This window comes from Hemitrygon akajei, chromosome 9 (genome assembly GCF_048418815.1).
Source record: "Hemitrygon akajei chromosome 9, sHemAka1.3, whole genome shotgun sequence".
NCBI lineage: Eukaryota > Metazoa > Chordata > Chondrichthyes > Myliobatiformes > Dasyatidae > Hemitrygon > Hemitrygon akajei.
The window spans coordinates 161954054-161971629 of NC_133132.1; the positions used below are offsets into that span (position 1 = coordinate 161954054).

At 40.3% G+C, this 17576-nt stretch overlaps 1 protein-coding gene across 1 annotated transcript in view; it reads right to left on the reverse strand.

Moving 5' to 3' along the window:
- The window catches only part of lama4 (laminin, alpha 4), a 186053-nt gene that overhangs the window by 104717 nt on the left and 63760 nt on the right, over nt 1-17576 (reverse strand). The window contains exons 8-13 of the mRNA XM_073057415.1: nt 17335-17421; nt 13271-13422; nt 12100-12210; nt 8367-8478; nt 6742-6906; nt 4014-4207 (exon numbers count right to left, since the gene is read on the reverse strand). Coding sequence (XP_072913516.1) covers nt 4014-4207; nt 6742-6906; nt 8367-8478; nt 12100-12210; nt 13271-13422; nt 17335-17421 — 821 coding nt within the window. The remainder of the gene's footprint in view (nt 1-4013; nt 4208-6741; nt 6907-8366; nt 8479-12099; nt 12211-13270; nt 13423-17334; nt 17422-17576) is intronic.

Genomic DNA, 17576 nt, shown 5'->3' on the forward strand with positions numbered 1-17576 from the left:
CCGCCACAAAGACAACTAATTTCACGGCATATGCCGGTGATAATAAACTTGATTCTGATTCCAGTATTCTAGTGGGAATAAACGCATTCCTATCTAATCTCTCCTTTTTACCACAATTGCCATTCCTAGCAGCATCCAGATTAACCTTTTCTGCACTCTTTCTGTTGCAACCACATCTTTCTGCAATGTGGCAACTAGAAATGTATAGAACACTTTAAGTGCAGTCTAGCCAATGTCTTGTACAACTATCTCTCCACAGTTCACTTTAAAGTTAATTTCTGATGCCACTTTTGACTTTACAACAGTTTTTAACCATTAATTATAAAGTCACTTTCCTGTCAGGAACAGGCACTTTCAGCCCAATAAGCCCATAAGACCATAAGACACAGGAACAGAATTAGGCCATCTGGCCCATCAAGACTGCTCCGCCATTCAATCATGGCTGATCCTTTTTATCCTCTTCCTCAACCTCAGTTCCCAGCCTTCTCTCCGTAACCTTTGATGCCATGTCCAATCAAGAACCTATCAATCTCTGCCTTAAGTACACCCAATGACCTGGCCTCCACAGCTGCAAGTGGCAACAAATTCCACCAACTCACCACCCTTTGGCTAAAGAAATTTCTCCGCATCTCTGTTTTGAAAGGGTGTCCCTCTATCCTGAGGCTGTGCCCTTTTGTCCTAGACTCTCCCACCATGAGAAACATTCTTTCCACATCTACTCTGTCTAGGCCTTTCAACGTTCAAACAATTTCAATGAGATATCCCTCATCCTTCTGAACTCCAGCAAGTACAGACCCAGAGCCATCAAATGTTCCTTGTATAATAACCCTTTCATTCCTGGAATCATCTTTATTAACCTCCTCTGGACACTCTCCAATGCCAGCACATCTTTTCTAAGATGAGGTGCCCAAAACTGTTCACAGTGCTCAAGATGAGGCCTCACCAGTGCCTTATAAGGCCTCAGCTTCACATCCCTGCTCTTGGTTTCTGGACCTCTTGAAATGAATGCTAACATGGTATTTGCCTTCCTCACCACTGACTCTACCTGCAAGTTAACCTTTAGTGTGCTCTGCACAAGGACTCCCAAGTCCCTTTGCATCTCAAATTTTTGGATTTTCTCCCATTTAGAAAAAAGTCTGCATATATTTTTCTACTACTAAAGTGCAAGACCATACATTTTCCAACATTGTATTTCATTTGCCACTTTCTTGCCCATTCTCCTAATCTTTCTAAGTCCTTCTGCATCCTGCCTGTTTCCTCAACATTACCTGTCCCTTCACCAATCTTTGAATCATCTACAAACTTGGCAACAAAGGCATCCATTCCATCATACAAATCATTTGTATGGAACATAAAAAGAAGTGGCCCCAACACCCATATCTGTGGAACACCACTGGTCACTGGCAGCCAACCAAAAAAGGATCCTTTTATTCCCATGCTGCCCCCTACCAATCAGCCAATGCTCCAACCATGTTAGTAACCCATGCCACTTAATTAAACCCATGTCACTAATTAACCTATTAACTCATGTGTCTTTGGAAAGTGTGAGGGAACTAGAACACCCAGACAAAAGCCACTTAGTCTTTGAACATACAAACACATTACAGACAGGAGTGGAATTGAACCCGGATTGATCATGCCGTAATAGTGCTAGACTAACCATTACACTATCTTCCTTTCATGCTGGTTTCTACATAAAAATTCCTGACTTTGTGAACTAAATCAGGTTTTGCATCCTCCAACAGCATTGCTGTCTTGCTCAGCAAAGAAACATAGAATCTACAGCGCATTACAGGCCCTTTGACCCACAATGCTATACCAACTATGTAACCTACTCTAGAGATTGCCTAGACTTACCCTACTGCCCAGCCCTCTATTTTTCAAAGATCCATGTACCTATCCAAGATGCTGTTAAAAGACCCTATTGAATCTGCCTCCACCATCGTCACTGGCAGTGCATTCCACACAACCACAGTCTTTCTGTGTGAAAAACTTACCTCTAACATCCCCCTTGTACCTACTTCCAAGCACCAGAACTATGCCCACTTGTGTTAGCTATTTTAACCCAGGGAAAAAGCTTCTGGCTACCTACATGATCAACGCCTCTCATCATCTTATACACCTCTATCAGGTCACCTCTCATCCTCTGTCACTCCGAGGAGGAAAGGCCGAGTTCACTCAAGCAATTCTCATAAGGCACACTGTCCAATGCATGCAACATCCTTGTAAAACTCTTCTGCACTCTTTCTATACTATCCACATCCTTCCTGTAGTGAGGTGACCAGAACTGAACACAGTACTCCAAGTGGGGTCTAAATAAGATCTTATATAGCTGTAACATTACCTCACAGGTCTTGAACTCAAACCTATGGTTGATGAATGCTAACACTCCATACGCTTTCTTAACAACACTATCAACTTGTGCAGCAGCTTTGAGTATCCTATGGACTCGGACCCCAAGATCCCTCTGATTCTCAACACTACCAAGTGTCTTACCATTAACACTATATTCTGCCATCATATTTGACCTACCAACAACAACCACCTCACACTTATCTGGGTTGAATTCCATCTGCCACTTCTCAGCACAGTTTTGCATCCTATTGATGTCCTGCTGTAACCTCTGACAGCCCTCTACACTATCCATAACACCTCCAACCTTTGTGTCATCAGCAAACTTACTAATCCATCCCTCCACTTCCTCATCCAGGTCTGGTGGACACGGACCCCACAATCTCTTTGATTCTCCACACTGCCAAGAGTCTTGCCATTTATACTATATTCTGTCTTCAAATTTGACCTACCAAAATGAACCACTTCACACTTATCTGGGTTGAACTCCATCTGCCACTTCTCAGCCTAGTTCTGTATCCTATCAATGTTCCGCTGTAACCTCTGAGAACCCTCCAGACTATCCACAATACCACCAACCTTTGTGTCATCAGTAAACTTTGTAGCCCACCCTTCTACTTCTTCATCCAGGTCATTTATAAGAATCACAAAGAGGAGGGGGTCCCAGAACAGATCCCTGCAGGACCCCACTGTTCACCGACCTTCATGCAGAATTCAAACCATCTACAACTATACTTTGTCTTTGGTGGGCAAGCCAATTCTGGATCCACAAAGCAAGGTCTCCTTGGATCCCATGCCTCCTTACTTTCTGAATGAGCCTTGCATGGGGAACATTACCAAATGACTAACTGTAGCAGCAAGCTTTCTTTCCTAGCCATCTGCAACATGTAGAAATGATGTCTATTGTGCTTAAACAAGAGAAAATCTGCAGATCCTGGAAATCTGAGCAACACACTCAAAATATTGGAGAACTCAGCAGGTCAGGCAGCATCTAAGGAAAAAAAAATCACAGTCAATGTTTTCGTCCAAAACCCTTCGGCAGGACTGGAGAAAAAAAAAAGCTGAGGAGGAGATTTGAAAGGTGGGATGAGGGGAGAGAGAAACTCCAATTGATAAGTGAGACTTGGAGGGGAAGGGATGAAGCAACGAGCTAGGAGGTTGATTGGTGAAAGAGACAGAGGGCCATGGAAGAAAGAAAAGGTGGGGGGGGGGTAATGGAGGAGCACCAGAGGGAGATAACATAAAAGAAGGAAAAGGGGATGGGAAATAGTGAAGGGGTGGGGGGAGTCACTACTGGAAGTTTGAGAAATTGATGTTTGTGCTTATTGTGCTTATGTGAGTGAAGAAGGATCAGGTCAGAAAAGGATAGCCCATGTCCGTCATCAACCATACTTACGTCAAGCTTTTGGCTAATTGGATACCTGAGTTATTGAGACATTTTTGTTTACATTCCGAATACTTTAGACCAATTTAATCAGTTAGTATTATTCAAGAGTATCATTGACTAAGGTTCGTCAGTGCTAATGAGAACTTGGCCATTGTCTCAATATGGATACTGACAAATCAAGAAATGCATTTTCCAATGTATAATTAAATTAAATTATGGTATCCTGTCTCTGAATTATTTAATGGATTAATTTTTTTTCTTGTGTCATGTTTACCTTATTCCTGTGATATTGATTAATGCTTTGTCTGTTCTTCTCCTCCGTTAACCGAACAGTCTTGATTGCATCCTCAAGAGCCTCTTTCAGGTCTAAGAGTTTACTCTCATAGTTGGTAAAGTTCTCCGATATTTCATGAAAAGAATAATTGCTTTCCATCATCTTCCTTTCAAGTCCATGAACACGACCTAATACTACAAAACAATTAAATGTCAAATTGGCATTTTCAAACATTAACCAGATGTTTTTTGGAGTGGCATAGCCGAGTGGTGACTCTGTGCAATCCATTGCCATGTGCGGCTGTGGAGGTTAAGTCATTGGGTGTATTTAAGGCAGAGCTTGATTTGTCAGGGCATGGAAGTTTGTCAGAAGAAGGCAGGAGATTTGCTTTCAAAGGGAAATGGATTAGCAATGATGAGCTCAATGGTCTAAATGGCCTAATTCTGCTCGTTTATCTTATGGTTTTATGGTCTTATCCATGTGGATATTTCTAATTGTTTTATTTGATATTTTCAAATGATCACTGAGTTACATTATTAAATGTATCTTCTAATGTAATTGCTCAATGAACTATTCACAAAAGAAAGATGCTTATCATGACCATTGTAACAGTAAAATAATTAATCTTTCTGGTTAATTCAATATGAAATGTTACCCATAATTAATCATTTTATGGATTGCTACAATCAGATCCTCTAACATTGTGCAATTAAACTTAATTTGATGTTCTTGGAATGTAGAAGATTGAGAGAAGATTTGATAGAGGTAGGGGTTTAGGGGTATAGATAGGGTAAATGCAAGTAGATTTTTTTCCACAGAGATTGAGTGGGACTACAAGTAGAAGTCATGGCTTAAGGGTGGAAGGTGAAAAGTTGAAGGGGAACATGAGGAGAAACTTCTTCACTCAGAGCGTTGTGAGTGTGTGGAATGAACAGTCAGCACAAGTGGTGCATGCGAGCGTGATTTCAACATTTAAGAGAAGTTTGGATAGGTAACTGGATGGTGGGCTCTAGTCCCAGTGCAGGTCATTAGGAGTAGGAAGTTTGAATGGTTTGACGTGGACTAGAATGGCCAAAGCGCCTATATCTGTGCTGTACTTTTCTATGACTCTGTGACTATGAAACTACAAGATTGTGAAATCTGCTGACAAGATTGTAATGTTCATTACTAAAACTGTGAATGGTTCATACTGGAAATTTATTAAAGTAATATTATTCAGGACTGCATGATGATGATTGTCATCACTCAAGACCACCTGGTGAGCTCTGTGCTTTAGGGGATCACATGCATGGATAATCCTGCTACAGTTAACTGATGGGCACCATGAACACATGGAACTGCTTGATTGAAATAAAATTTTAACACATTGTGAACAATTGAGAGCATCCTGACTGGCTGCATCACTGCCTGGTATGGGAACTGTACTTCCCACAATCACAGGACTCTGCAGAGAGTGATACGGACAGCCCAGCGCATCTGTGGATGTGAACTTCCCACTATTCAGGACACTTACAGTGACAGGTGTGTAAAAAAGGGCCCGAAGGATCATTGGGAACTCGAGTCACCCCAACCACAAACTGTTCCAGCTGCTACCACCCAGGAAACAGTACTGTAGTATTAAAGCCAGGATAACCCGGCTCTGGGACAGTTTCTTCCACCAGGCCATCAGACTGATTAATTCATGCTGACATAGTTGTATTTCTATGCTATATTGACTGTTCTGCAGTACATACTATTTATTACAAATTATCATAATTTTCACATTGCACATATCAACGGAGACTTAACAAAGATTTTTACTCCTCATGTATGTGAAGGATGTAAGAAATAAGGTCAAATCAATTCAATATATAGCAATTTTAACCCAATGTAATTAAACCAGAATGTTGTCATACATCTCATAGTAACTTTGGAAGAGTTTGGTGTAGTGAAGACCAAATATAGGCTTCTGTTAGTCTTGAGAGACCACAGATTTGCGCTTTGGAAAGTTTCCAGTGTTCAACCCTGGGTAGGGTTGTATGGGAGACCAGCAGTTGCCCATGCTGCAAGTCTCCCCTCTCCACGCCACCGATATTGTCCAAGGGAAGGGCAAGGGCTGATACAGCTTGGCACTGGTGTCGTCGCAGAGCAATGTGTAGTTAAGTGCCGTGCTCAAGGACACAACATGTTACCTTAGCTGAGGCACAAACTAGCGACCTTCAGATCACTAGACCAATACCTTAGCCACTTGGCCACACCAAATAGATATTAAGGATTAACTAAAATTGTGTATAAAGCAAACCTTTGAATATTGTGTCCTTATCTATTCCATAAATTTCCTTTCAAAGAAGTGATATCAGGCTATTAAAACAAAAAACTTCACACCATCTTAAAGGATTCTTCCCGTAGACAGTTAACCTGATCAACCATTCTACCTAACCCCACCCGCCTCTCTCTATTGGTTACCTCAGCCATTGTAAATACTTTAAACCAATTCTAATAATGCTGTTTACATTGTGGAGGCATGCTGATATTTTTGTATGTATTTATGCACATTTTATTCCATATTTGTACTTTAACCTCAAACTTTAATTTTTATTTAATTCTTGACCAACACACAACAAAATTCCTAACCCATGTAAATGTATGTAGTGAATTAAGTTGATCTTTGATGAAGGGTCTGAAAATTTTGAGTACATATTCCTTTCTCAGTGTTAACAGTATAACAACATAAATCAGTAAAACATACTTTCATGGGCTTCTATTCTTTCATCTTCAGCGAGTTGTTCGCGGTCAGAAAAATTCCGTTTTCTCATCTCTTGCAGCAATATTTCGACCTTAACATAGATTGAATCAATTTCAGCAGGTGCAAGCTCTTCTTGCACTCCATACTTAATTAAGCCTTCTATAATATCTGTGAAGCAAAATGGTATTACTTCATGTAAATTGAATTATAAAGGTTATAGATAAGGGAACAGTTTGATTTCATATGAAACTGACTATCAAAGAAATGAAAATCCCAATTCAAAACAGAACATATTGGTGCCTATGGAAGGAGAAACAGAGTCAATCCTTCAGATTGAAGACCTTTCATCTTCAAGCTCAAGTTTGATTGTCATTTGACTATGTATACAGCTAAACAAGTAACATTCCTTCAGGGCTTCCTTCAAAACACAGTACACACAGCGCCACACATCACACAGCACGTCCAATCACGATAGAACACACAGTCACAAACAAACAAGAGTTGCAAATTTCCAAACGGAACGTCTTCCTTACCCTTCTATGTTGCATAGTTCGGATATGTTATGATCAGCAAGATCCTAAGTGTGAGGTGGTACACTTTGGAAGGACAAACTCCAAGGCAGAGTACAAAGTAAATGGCAGGATACTTGGTAGTGTGGAGGAGCAGAGGGATCTGGGGGTACATGTCCACAGATCCCTGAAAGTTGCCTCACAGGTAGATAGGGTAGTTAGGAAAGCTTATGGGGTGTTAGCTTTCATAAGTTGAGGGATAGAGTTTAAGAGACGCGATGTAATGATGCAGCTCTATAAAACTCTAGTTAGGCCACACTTGGAGTACTGTGTCCAGTTCTGGTTGCCTCACTATAGGAAGGATGTGGAAGCATTGGAAAGGGTACAGAGGAGATTTACCAGGATGCTGCCTGGTTTAGAGAGTATGGATTATAATCAGAGATTAAGGGAGCTAGGGTTTTACTCTTTGGAGAGAAGGAGGATGAGAGGAGACATGATAGAGGTGTACAAGATATTAAGAGGAATAGACAGAGTGGACAGCCAGCGTCTCTTCCCCAGGGCACCACTGCTCAGTACAAGAGTACATGGCTTTAAAAGTAAGGGCAGGGAATTCAAGGGGGATATTAGAGGAAGGTTTTTCACTCAGAGAGTGTTTGGTGCGTGGAATGCACTGCCTGAGTCAGTGGTGGAGGCAGATACACTAGTGAAGTTTAAGAGACTGCTAGACAGGTATATGGAAGAGTTTGGGGTGGGGGGTTATATGGGAGGCAGGGTTTGAGAGTCAGCACAACATTGTGGGCTGAAGGGCCTGTAATGTGCTGTACTATTCTATTTTCTATGTTCTATAAAACCTAAACATAATAGCATAAACTGCCCACATGGAACAATTTAGTGAGTGGCTATATGAGTAATTAAAGAGAAAGTAAAATATACTGTAGAAAGGTAGTAGTTCCTCATTTATGCAACTAATCTTTAAATTCTCCCATATCTTTGTGAGTTTATACATGACAACATGTAATGAATACGAGACAACTTTTATTCAATTATCTTCCTGATTAACAATAGCTGTAATTTATAAAGATGACAATAAGTGCTTAAATTCAGAAGTTGTGATGTTACCTTGGGTCAGATTGGCAATATCCATAATTTGTCTGTTGATCTGGGTGGCACGGTTGCTGGTTTTGCCTGTTTTTTTGTCAAATAACTGGGCATTGCTGTGAGTTATTTGCTCCTAAAATGGTAAAAATACAGGGTTAAAATTAGTAAGCAATAGTAATTAAAACAGAATGGAATTTCTTCCAAGTAGTCACAGAGTTTATATCTATATCATATGACCATAGCTTGTACTTAAAGATGGATATGGAAAATTTAAAAAAGTAAACCATTTGGAACATAGAACATTACAGCACAGTACAGGCTATCCGGCTCATAATGTCATACTGATATTTTAACCTACTCCAGGATTATTCTAAACCTTCCCTTCCCCATAACCCCCCATTTTTTTCTGGCTTGTGTTTGCTACACTTTTTAAACAATGATACTACATCAGCCAATCTCCAGTTCTCATGACCCTTATCTGTGGTCAGAGAAGAAGCAAATATCTTCACAGCAGCTTCTACAGTGTCTCCTCTTGCTTTCTGAAGGTCCAATTATGTATCAGGTCAGGTCCTGGAGGTTTATCTGTCCTAATGCACTTTATTGCCTTCAGTGCCTCCTTCCTAAATTTGTTTGTGCATACATGCTGCCCTGGCACTTAGGGCAGCAATGAAGGTCTCCACCTCTGTCTGTCCTTAGCCATCTTCTCTATTTTGCCCCAGGTTCTCATTTCTGCCTCTACAGTATGGCACCAAGTTGTCTTCAGTCTCCCAAATTTCCTTCATTCTTCAGGAGTCCAATGAAGTGCTGTCTTGATGGTGGAGTTGGCCTCTCTTCCCATCATGGGTCCAATCCATCTCCAACATTTCTTCATGATGATTGTGACCATGCCCTCTAGATGACCCTGAAGGTGTAGGGCATAGTTGGAGATCTTTCTTGGCTAGTAAGTACAGAGTATCGTCCAGAGGCTTGTGGTGTGGAATGACAACAGCTTGGCAAGGTTGTTTTCTATCATGCGCTGACTCCAAGTTCAATCTGACCACCACATGTACACAGGTGCTGTTTTCCTCTTGCATGTGTTGGTGTGTGTGTGATCCACAAAGTCAAGGTCTTCTAAAGTAGAGACTGGAGTCTGCTTGTCTTTTCTAGTTTGCCTCATAACCCAGTCAATCACCAGAATAAACAATATTGCCAACGTCACACAGGCTTGCCTGATTCCTGTCTTGATGTCAAAGCTGAAATTGCAGTCCTCAAATGCGCAGGTGAACTTAGCATTTGTTTGTGGTTGCAGACATTGCTGTTCATTTCCCTCATGTCCTTTGCCCCCATCATTTTCTCCACTGTAAAAACTGAAGAGAATCTCTAGGTAGTATCTGGTAACACACACCTACTTTAACTTTACCTTGAACCGTTGAAAAGTGTTTTTGTCCCAATACAGGGTCTGGCACTAAAGATTTGGCTAGAATAACATTGTGATTGTTGTTCTTGAAGGCTTATTTCTCACTCTTCCGGGGTTCTAACATCACTTTGCAATACAAACATTGCCTGCACCTTAACCCCAACCTTGCCATCTGAAAGCAAATCTGCCTCAAGATTCAAAGTTCAAAGTAAATTTATATATCAAAGCATGTATATATCATTGTATCCAAGCCTGGTATTGGTATTTGTTTTCTTGTGGGCATATACAGTAAATCTAACGCTATAGAATCAATAAAAGACCACACCCAAAAGGACAGACAGCCAAATATGCAAAAGACAACAAACTTGCAAATGCTAAAGAAATAATATTAATAAATCTGTAAGCAATCAATATCGTGAACACGTTACTACGAGTCCTTGAAAGAGAGTCCACAAGCTGTGAGAACAATTCACTGATGGGACAAGTGAAGTTGAGTGAACTTATCCCCGCTGGTTCAAGAGCCTGATGGTTGTACTTTCTTCCTGATGGCAGCAGTGAGATGAGAATAGGACCTGGGTGATGGGGTTCCCTGATGATGTTGTATGCTGCTTTTCTGAGACAGCACTCCATGTCGAAGTGCCTAACGGTGGGAAAGGCTTTACCATTGATGGACTGGGCCATATTCACGACTCCTTGTTGGATTTTCTGCTCAAGGCATTGAACTGGGGCATTTCATACCAGACTGTGATGCAATCAGTCAATACGCTTTCCACTCCACATCTAAAGAAGTTTATCAGAATTTAGATGCCATGTTGAATCATCACGAATTTCTAAGGAAGTAGATGCATTGCTGTGCTTTCTTTGTAATTGTACTTGAGTGCTGGGACCAGGACAGTTTCTATGAAATGATAGCTCAGAGGAATTTAAAGTTACTGACTCTCTCTAGCTCTTATCCTCTGATGAGGACTGGCTCATGGACCTCAGGTTTCCTCCTCTTAAAGTCAATAATCAGCTCCTTGGTCTTGTTGATATTGAGAAAGGTTGTTGTTGTACAAAGGGTCTCTGGCACCTCATCCCACCAAGTCAATTATCCTTTCCTAATTAACCCAATTATACCTTGATAGGACTTTGAGTAATGTGATGGTAAAGTTCTGGAACAGACTGATTCTTGACAGAGATAGAATATTCTTTTAACGCTACATGAATAGATTAATTAAAGCATATTTGTTTTCTATATTTTAGGATACATGGTTCCTCCAGAAGTTGTGGAAGCAATGCTGCTAACGTGACACTTCCATAACGTTGATATGTTCTTCCTGTCACCACGTGGTTGCTCTGGTTCCCTCCCACGTTCCAAAGATGCATGGGTTAGGAGGTTGATTGTTCAGATGGGCACAATTGGGCAGTCTGGTCTCATCGGAATGGAAGGCCTGTAACCATGCTGTATCTCTAAATCAAATCTAAGAATCAAAGTAAGACAATTTGGCCTATTATGACAAACTGGTAGGAGAGTGGCAGATGTAATGTTTAAAAAAGGGTTGAATCAGTGACTTTTTAATTTTTTTTTATTGAGATACAGCATTGAATAGGCCCTTCTGGCCCTTTGAGTCTCATGCTCAGCATCCCCCCAATTTAATCCTGGCCTAATCACGGGACAAATTACAATGTCCGATTAACCTACCAACTGGTATGTCTTTGGACTGTGGGAGGAAACTGGAACACCTGGAGAAAACCCACACATCCCATGGGGAGAACATACAGACTCCTTATAGAGGATGTCAGAACTGAATTCTGAACTCCAGCTCCCCAAGCTGTAATAGTGCCGTGTTAACTGCTGCACTACTGTAACATTAATAGTATGGCAGTTTTGATAAGAAATTGAAGTTATTTTCACTCCTACTTTTGGTCTTTAATTCTCAATGAGATATAAGGCATGGCTATTTTGCAAAGCCATTCATTGCGAGATTTATCATCTGGTAGATTAGCTCTGTAATTAACACTAGGCCATGGTTATTTGGAATGAGTTTTACATTAAAGAATCCAATTTACTTAACTCTATTCATCTTTCTGCTGAACTGAAGCCTGAAACTAATGGGCTACTGTCTGGCATTGTGGCTATGGACTCACTTTTGTAAACCTTAGCTGTCTGTTTTTTTCCCCCTGCACATTGAGTACTTAATGTGTTTTTTTTTAATTGATTCTATTGGGTTTCTTTGTTTTGTGGCTGCCTGTAAGGAACAAATCACACGTTTGTATATATTATACATACTTTGATAATAAATGTACTTTGAACTTTTGATATATGCAAAGGAATATGTAATTTAAATGATTCTGCAAAATAAAATCAAACACCAGTACCTTCTTAGCCAACTCATTAAGATCAGTAAGCAGGGATTGGACCGCCGTTTCAATATCACTGATCCAAAGTCTATGTGATTCTGACTGTTTTCTCATCTCAGTTATCTGGTTCTATATTGTAAGAAATAATAGATGATAAATACATGGTAGAGGAATATAAATATTGTAATCTTAGATTTCATTGGGAAGGTTTTAATCTGATCACTCTTTTGGTGAAAGCAACAGGACGAGACACAATCGGTAGAGCAGATATTTTTCAGATCATTGAGCAACTTGCTGTCAGGAAAGTTCTACATTGAAACAAAAGTGCTGGGGCAAATGACTATCTCACCATAAAGTCATGAGGCAAGAATACAGAAAAAAAGACAGAATCCTATAAAATGAGCAGATACTGATTGAGTCAAGGAGTCATAGAAAAGTACAGCACAGCAACAGGTCCTCAGACCCATCTAGAATATGTTGAAACTGTTTAAACTGTCTACTCTCATTGACTTGTACCAGGACCATAGCCCTCAATACCCCCACCATCCGTGTTCCTATCCAAACTTCTCTTAAACATTGAAGTTGAATCGCGAAGATCATTGGTGATGGCAGCCCCATTCCACACGGTCACAACTCTCTGAGTGAAGAAGATTCTCCTCATGTTCCCCTAAAACTTTTCATTTTTCCCTGCTTAACCCATGACCTCTGGTTGTAACCCCACCCAACCTCAATGGGAAAAATCTTCTTGCATTTACCCTATCTATACCCCTCATAATTTTGTACATCTCTACCAAATCTCTAAATCCTCTACATTCCAAGGACTAAAGTCCTAACCTATTCAATCTTTCCTTATAACTCAGTTTCTCATGAAAGGTCTGTAGGCATAATTTAATATCACAAGATTTCTTATTTTAAGTAACCTCTCATTTTGTTTCCTTTAGCTTTTTTCCATTCTGTACTTCAGTCTGCCTTTTTGAATTTCATTAGCATTGCCTCTTGTGGTCAATCCCATTACTTAGAAAATGCTTAGAAACCTTTATGAAATTACATATAGTATAAATTCAAAGTCTATCTCACAATCCAATGTCATAACATCAATAAAATATCAAATTCAAACAAATACACATTAAACTTTAATTTTCACCAATAATTTTGTGAGCACTATCTGACTATTATTGCTAACACTTACGTTGAATTCGATTGCTGTGAGATTAAATTTGTTTAATCTGCTGTTAAAGGCATCACCAGTAATAACATTCAAAACAGCAGATTTAGCTTCTTCCAGTGACGATCCTGCTATTTTCATATCATCAATTAAGTCCCCGATGCACTTGTCACATCCTGTTGAAATTATAGAACAGCTGCTCAGTTTGTAGCAACAGGATTCATGATATTAGGTACTCCACAGATCACTTTCAGCTTATTTTGCATTGAAAAATATGACTGACCTGGAGGAATTGGGGATTGTGAATCCCTGGGGCTTTATAAAACATGGGTCAGGCTGCATTTGGAGTATTAAGTACAGTTTTGGGCCCCTTATCTAAGAAAAGATGTGCTGGCATTGGAGACAGTCCAGAGGAGGTTTGTGAGAATGATCCCAGGAATGAAAGGGTTAACATATGAGGAGTGCTTGATGGCTCTGTGCCTGTACTACCTGGGGTTCAGGAGAATGGGGGGAGGATCATATTGAAAGCTATTGAATATTAAAAGGCCCAGATAGTGTGGATGAGGAAAGGATGTTTCCTGTACTGCGGGAGTCTAGGACCAGAGGGTCTAGACTGAGGGTCCTGCATTGAGGGTCATAGAATTAGAACAGAGATGAGGAGCAATTTCTTCAGCTAGAGGGTGGTGAATCTGTAGAATTCGTTGCACAGACACCTTTGCAGGCCAAGTCATTGGGTATATTTAAAGCAGAGTTTGATAGGTTCTTGATTAATCAAGAAAAGGCTGGAGAAATGGGGTTCAGAGAGATTATAAATCAGCCAGGATGGAACGTCAGAGCAGACTCGACTGGCCAAATGGTCTAATTCTGCTTCTATGTCTTATGATCTTCTAATCTTATGGTCAAATCACAACTGAACAGGAGGGAGCTAGCTGGAGACTCTTGATTTGGAACTTGACTGTTCCACCAGGCATTATTGGAATGCTTTAGCAGTAAAGGATCATCTGCAAATTCCTTTATAATTGATTTTCCGATCCATTGCTGGACCTCCCAGTTTCTTTCAGCTGAACTACTGGGCCTTAAAGGCTAATGTCTCCTGACAATAAGTGGCCTCTCACCCTTAACCACAGCACACCAAAAATACTGTTTCTTAGGAAGAGTGGGAGAAGCTTGTGCAAGAAATCCACCCCATAACTCTGGTGCTCCTTCAGTGCATCTTCAGCGGAAGTATTTTATTGAGTTGACATCACATGTGGGCAGGTTCAGTTCATCAGTAGGCCCAGTACATGGAGTTCCTCTAGGGATGCCATCCCAGGTCTCCACAGCTGTAATAACATAATTAACGCAGCAGTGTTGCACGCAAATTTCAGCAACAGCCGGAGGAACTTTAACTCTCTCCTCTTATGAGGGTAACAGTTTCTGCAGCAGAAATTATCTGATGAATTAAACAGTTATTCTCATTTAGTATTGATGCATTGAACTCTATTTTACTCTATCCATTAGACAAAGGAGCAGATTTAGGTCATTTAGTCCATTGAGTCTGCTCAGATAGTCAATCATGGCTGATTTATTACTCCTCACAACCCCATTCTCCTACCCACTCCCAGTAACCTTGGACTCCCTTACTACTCAAGAACTTATCAACCTCTACTTTAGATATACCCAATGTCTTGGCCTCCACAGCCGTCTTTGGCAATGAATTCCACAGATTCACCACACCTTGGTGAAAAAAAATTCCTTTTCATCTCTGTTCTAAAATAATATCCTTGTATTCTGATGCTGTGACCTCTGGTCCTCCATTCTCCCACTATTCAAAACATGCTCTATACATGCATTCTATCTAGACCTTTCAATATTTGGTAGGTTTCACTGAGATCCCCCCTCCCCCCATTCTTCTAAATGCCAGTGAGTATAGACTTAGAGCCATTAAATGCTCCTCATACATTAACCATTAACATTCTCTCGACCCCTCCAATATGAGTGCATCTTTTCCTAGATAAAAGGCCCAATACTGCTCACAATACTACAAGTGCAATCTGACCAGTGCCTTATAAAGATTTAGTATTACATCTTTGCTTTTATATAACCATATAACAATTACAGCACGGAACAGGCCATCTCGGCCCTTCTAGTCCGTGCCGAACACTTACTCTCACCTAGTCCCACTGACCCACACTCAGCCCATAACCCTCCATTCCTTTCCTGTCCATATACCTATCCAATTTCACTTTAAATGACAATACTGAACCTGCCTCTACCACTTCTACTGGAAGCTCGTTCCACACAGCTACCACCCTCTGAGTAAAGAAATTCCTCCTCGTGTTACCCTTAAACTTTTGCCCCCTAACTCTCAACTCATGTCCCCTTGTTTGAATCTCCCCTACTCTCAATGGAAAAAGCCTATTCAGGTCAACTCTATCTATCCTCCCTCATAATTTTAAATACCTCTATCAAGTTCCCCCTCAACCTTCTGCACTCCAAAGAATTAAGACCTAACTTGTTCAAACTTTCCCTGTAACTTAGGTGCTCAAACCCAGGTAACATTCTAGTAAATCTCCTCTGTACTCTCTCTATTTTGTTGACATCTTTCCTATAATTCGGTGACCAGAACCGTACATATTTGAGTCCTCTCTAAATGAATGCTAATATTGCATTTGCTTTCTTCATCACTGACTCAACCTACAAGTTAACCTTTAGGGAATCCTACACTCAGCCTCCCAAGTCCCTTTGCACTTTCAATTTCAAAATTTGTTCCCTGTTTCAAAAATAGTCTAAACCTTTACTCCTACTAGCATCCAGGATCATACACTGGAACTTAATTGCCTTGATCATGGGGCTACTGAATGCTAAATTACTTTACATGAAGACCAATGAGGAAATATGGTACTGCTGTTGTATTGGCTCCTTAAAATAAAATTTTTATAAATCTCAGATGTTACAAAATAAATTTTAAGAAGGTTAACATTGGATAATTTAATCTAAAGCTTTCCATAAATATTTGGTTGTTGCACATTCTGTGTGTCTAGAGATAAAACACTTCTGATATTAAAAGCACGATTTTGTGAGGTCCGGTCATTAATAGTTTGCAGCATTTTGAGGATCTTGTCAGCTTTCTACTAAACATTCTACAAGTAAAGCCTGTAATCACTAAGCTTCCATAGTCTTTTATCTGAATCTCTGAACATTGTGATCAAATCTGGTCTAGAAGATCATATACTTGTCGTTTTAAAAAGTTTAGAATATTTTAGAGAGCCACACTGAGTTCTGGGTGGTGGGGTGGAATACGTCTCTATCCAAGGAGGTGTAAAGCTCTCCTTCCTTACGCCAGCCTACAGGTCACCCTTGGGAAAGGTGTAGTACCTATTTCGTCCCATCCCCCCCTTGATCAGGGTCATGTGAAACCTTGGGAGAAGGTGGTGGATGGATGTATGAGCAGTTGGTGCATATCACAAATCTGTGTTATGCAACTACTGACTCCAGGCAGACAATTTCTGAAGAGTATTGATAATGGCTGGGGTCACCCATCTTGTAAAGACACGGCCCAGAAGAAGGTAATGGCAAACCACTTCTGTAGAAAAAATTGCCAAGAACAATCATGGTTAAGGACCATGATCGCCCACATCATACGACAAGGCACATATTGATGATGATGATGGCACTGAGCTCGTTGTATACAAAGCTTCTAGACTTACTGAAAGAATGGACAGAGCCTGGAAATAACGGACAGAAATTCTGCCATCCATTACAGTTAGAATAATCTCACTACTTCGTTAATTACGCTACAAAATGATGCATTTATGGATCAGTGCTGAAGGTACTGTCAATATAATTCACTGTAAAAGCTTCACACAGTTATACTTCAGATGGCTGTTGCTTATAGGAGATATCATGATTTTTCCTGCCTTTGGGGCGGCATGATAACATAATGCTATTGCAGTGCCAGTAACCATGGTTCAATTCCCACCACTGCCCGTAAGTTCATTTTTTTTCCCTGTTACTCTGGTGTTTCTCTAAGTAAAATAAAATTGTAGGTCAGCAGAAACAGGGATTCAGAACGTCATTGGAAAGTTGAGTTGATTGAAGGTACTTACTGACAACTGAGCAATTAACTGGTGACTCGGTGGGTGCTGACATACACTCTCCTGTCTCACTGTTACAGGGTCCATCACATTCACACCCTATAGACAAGAAGAAAATATGAAATTTGGAAGTACTATGTTTCATTTTAGACTTTATGAGAATAATTTAGTCTGGACTCCTAACTCCACGTAATATCTTTATGAAGCACTGCATAGATTAACAATAATATTTACAATAGTTATTTTTTTTCCAA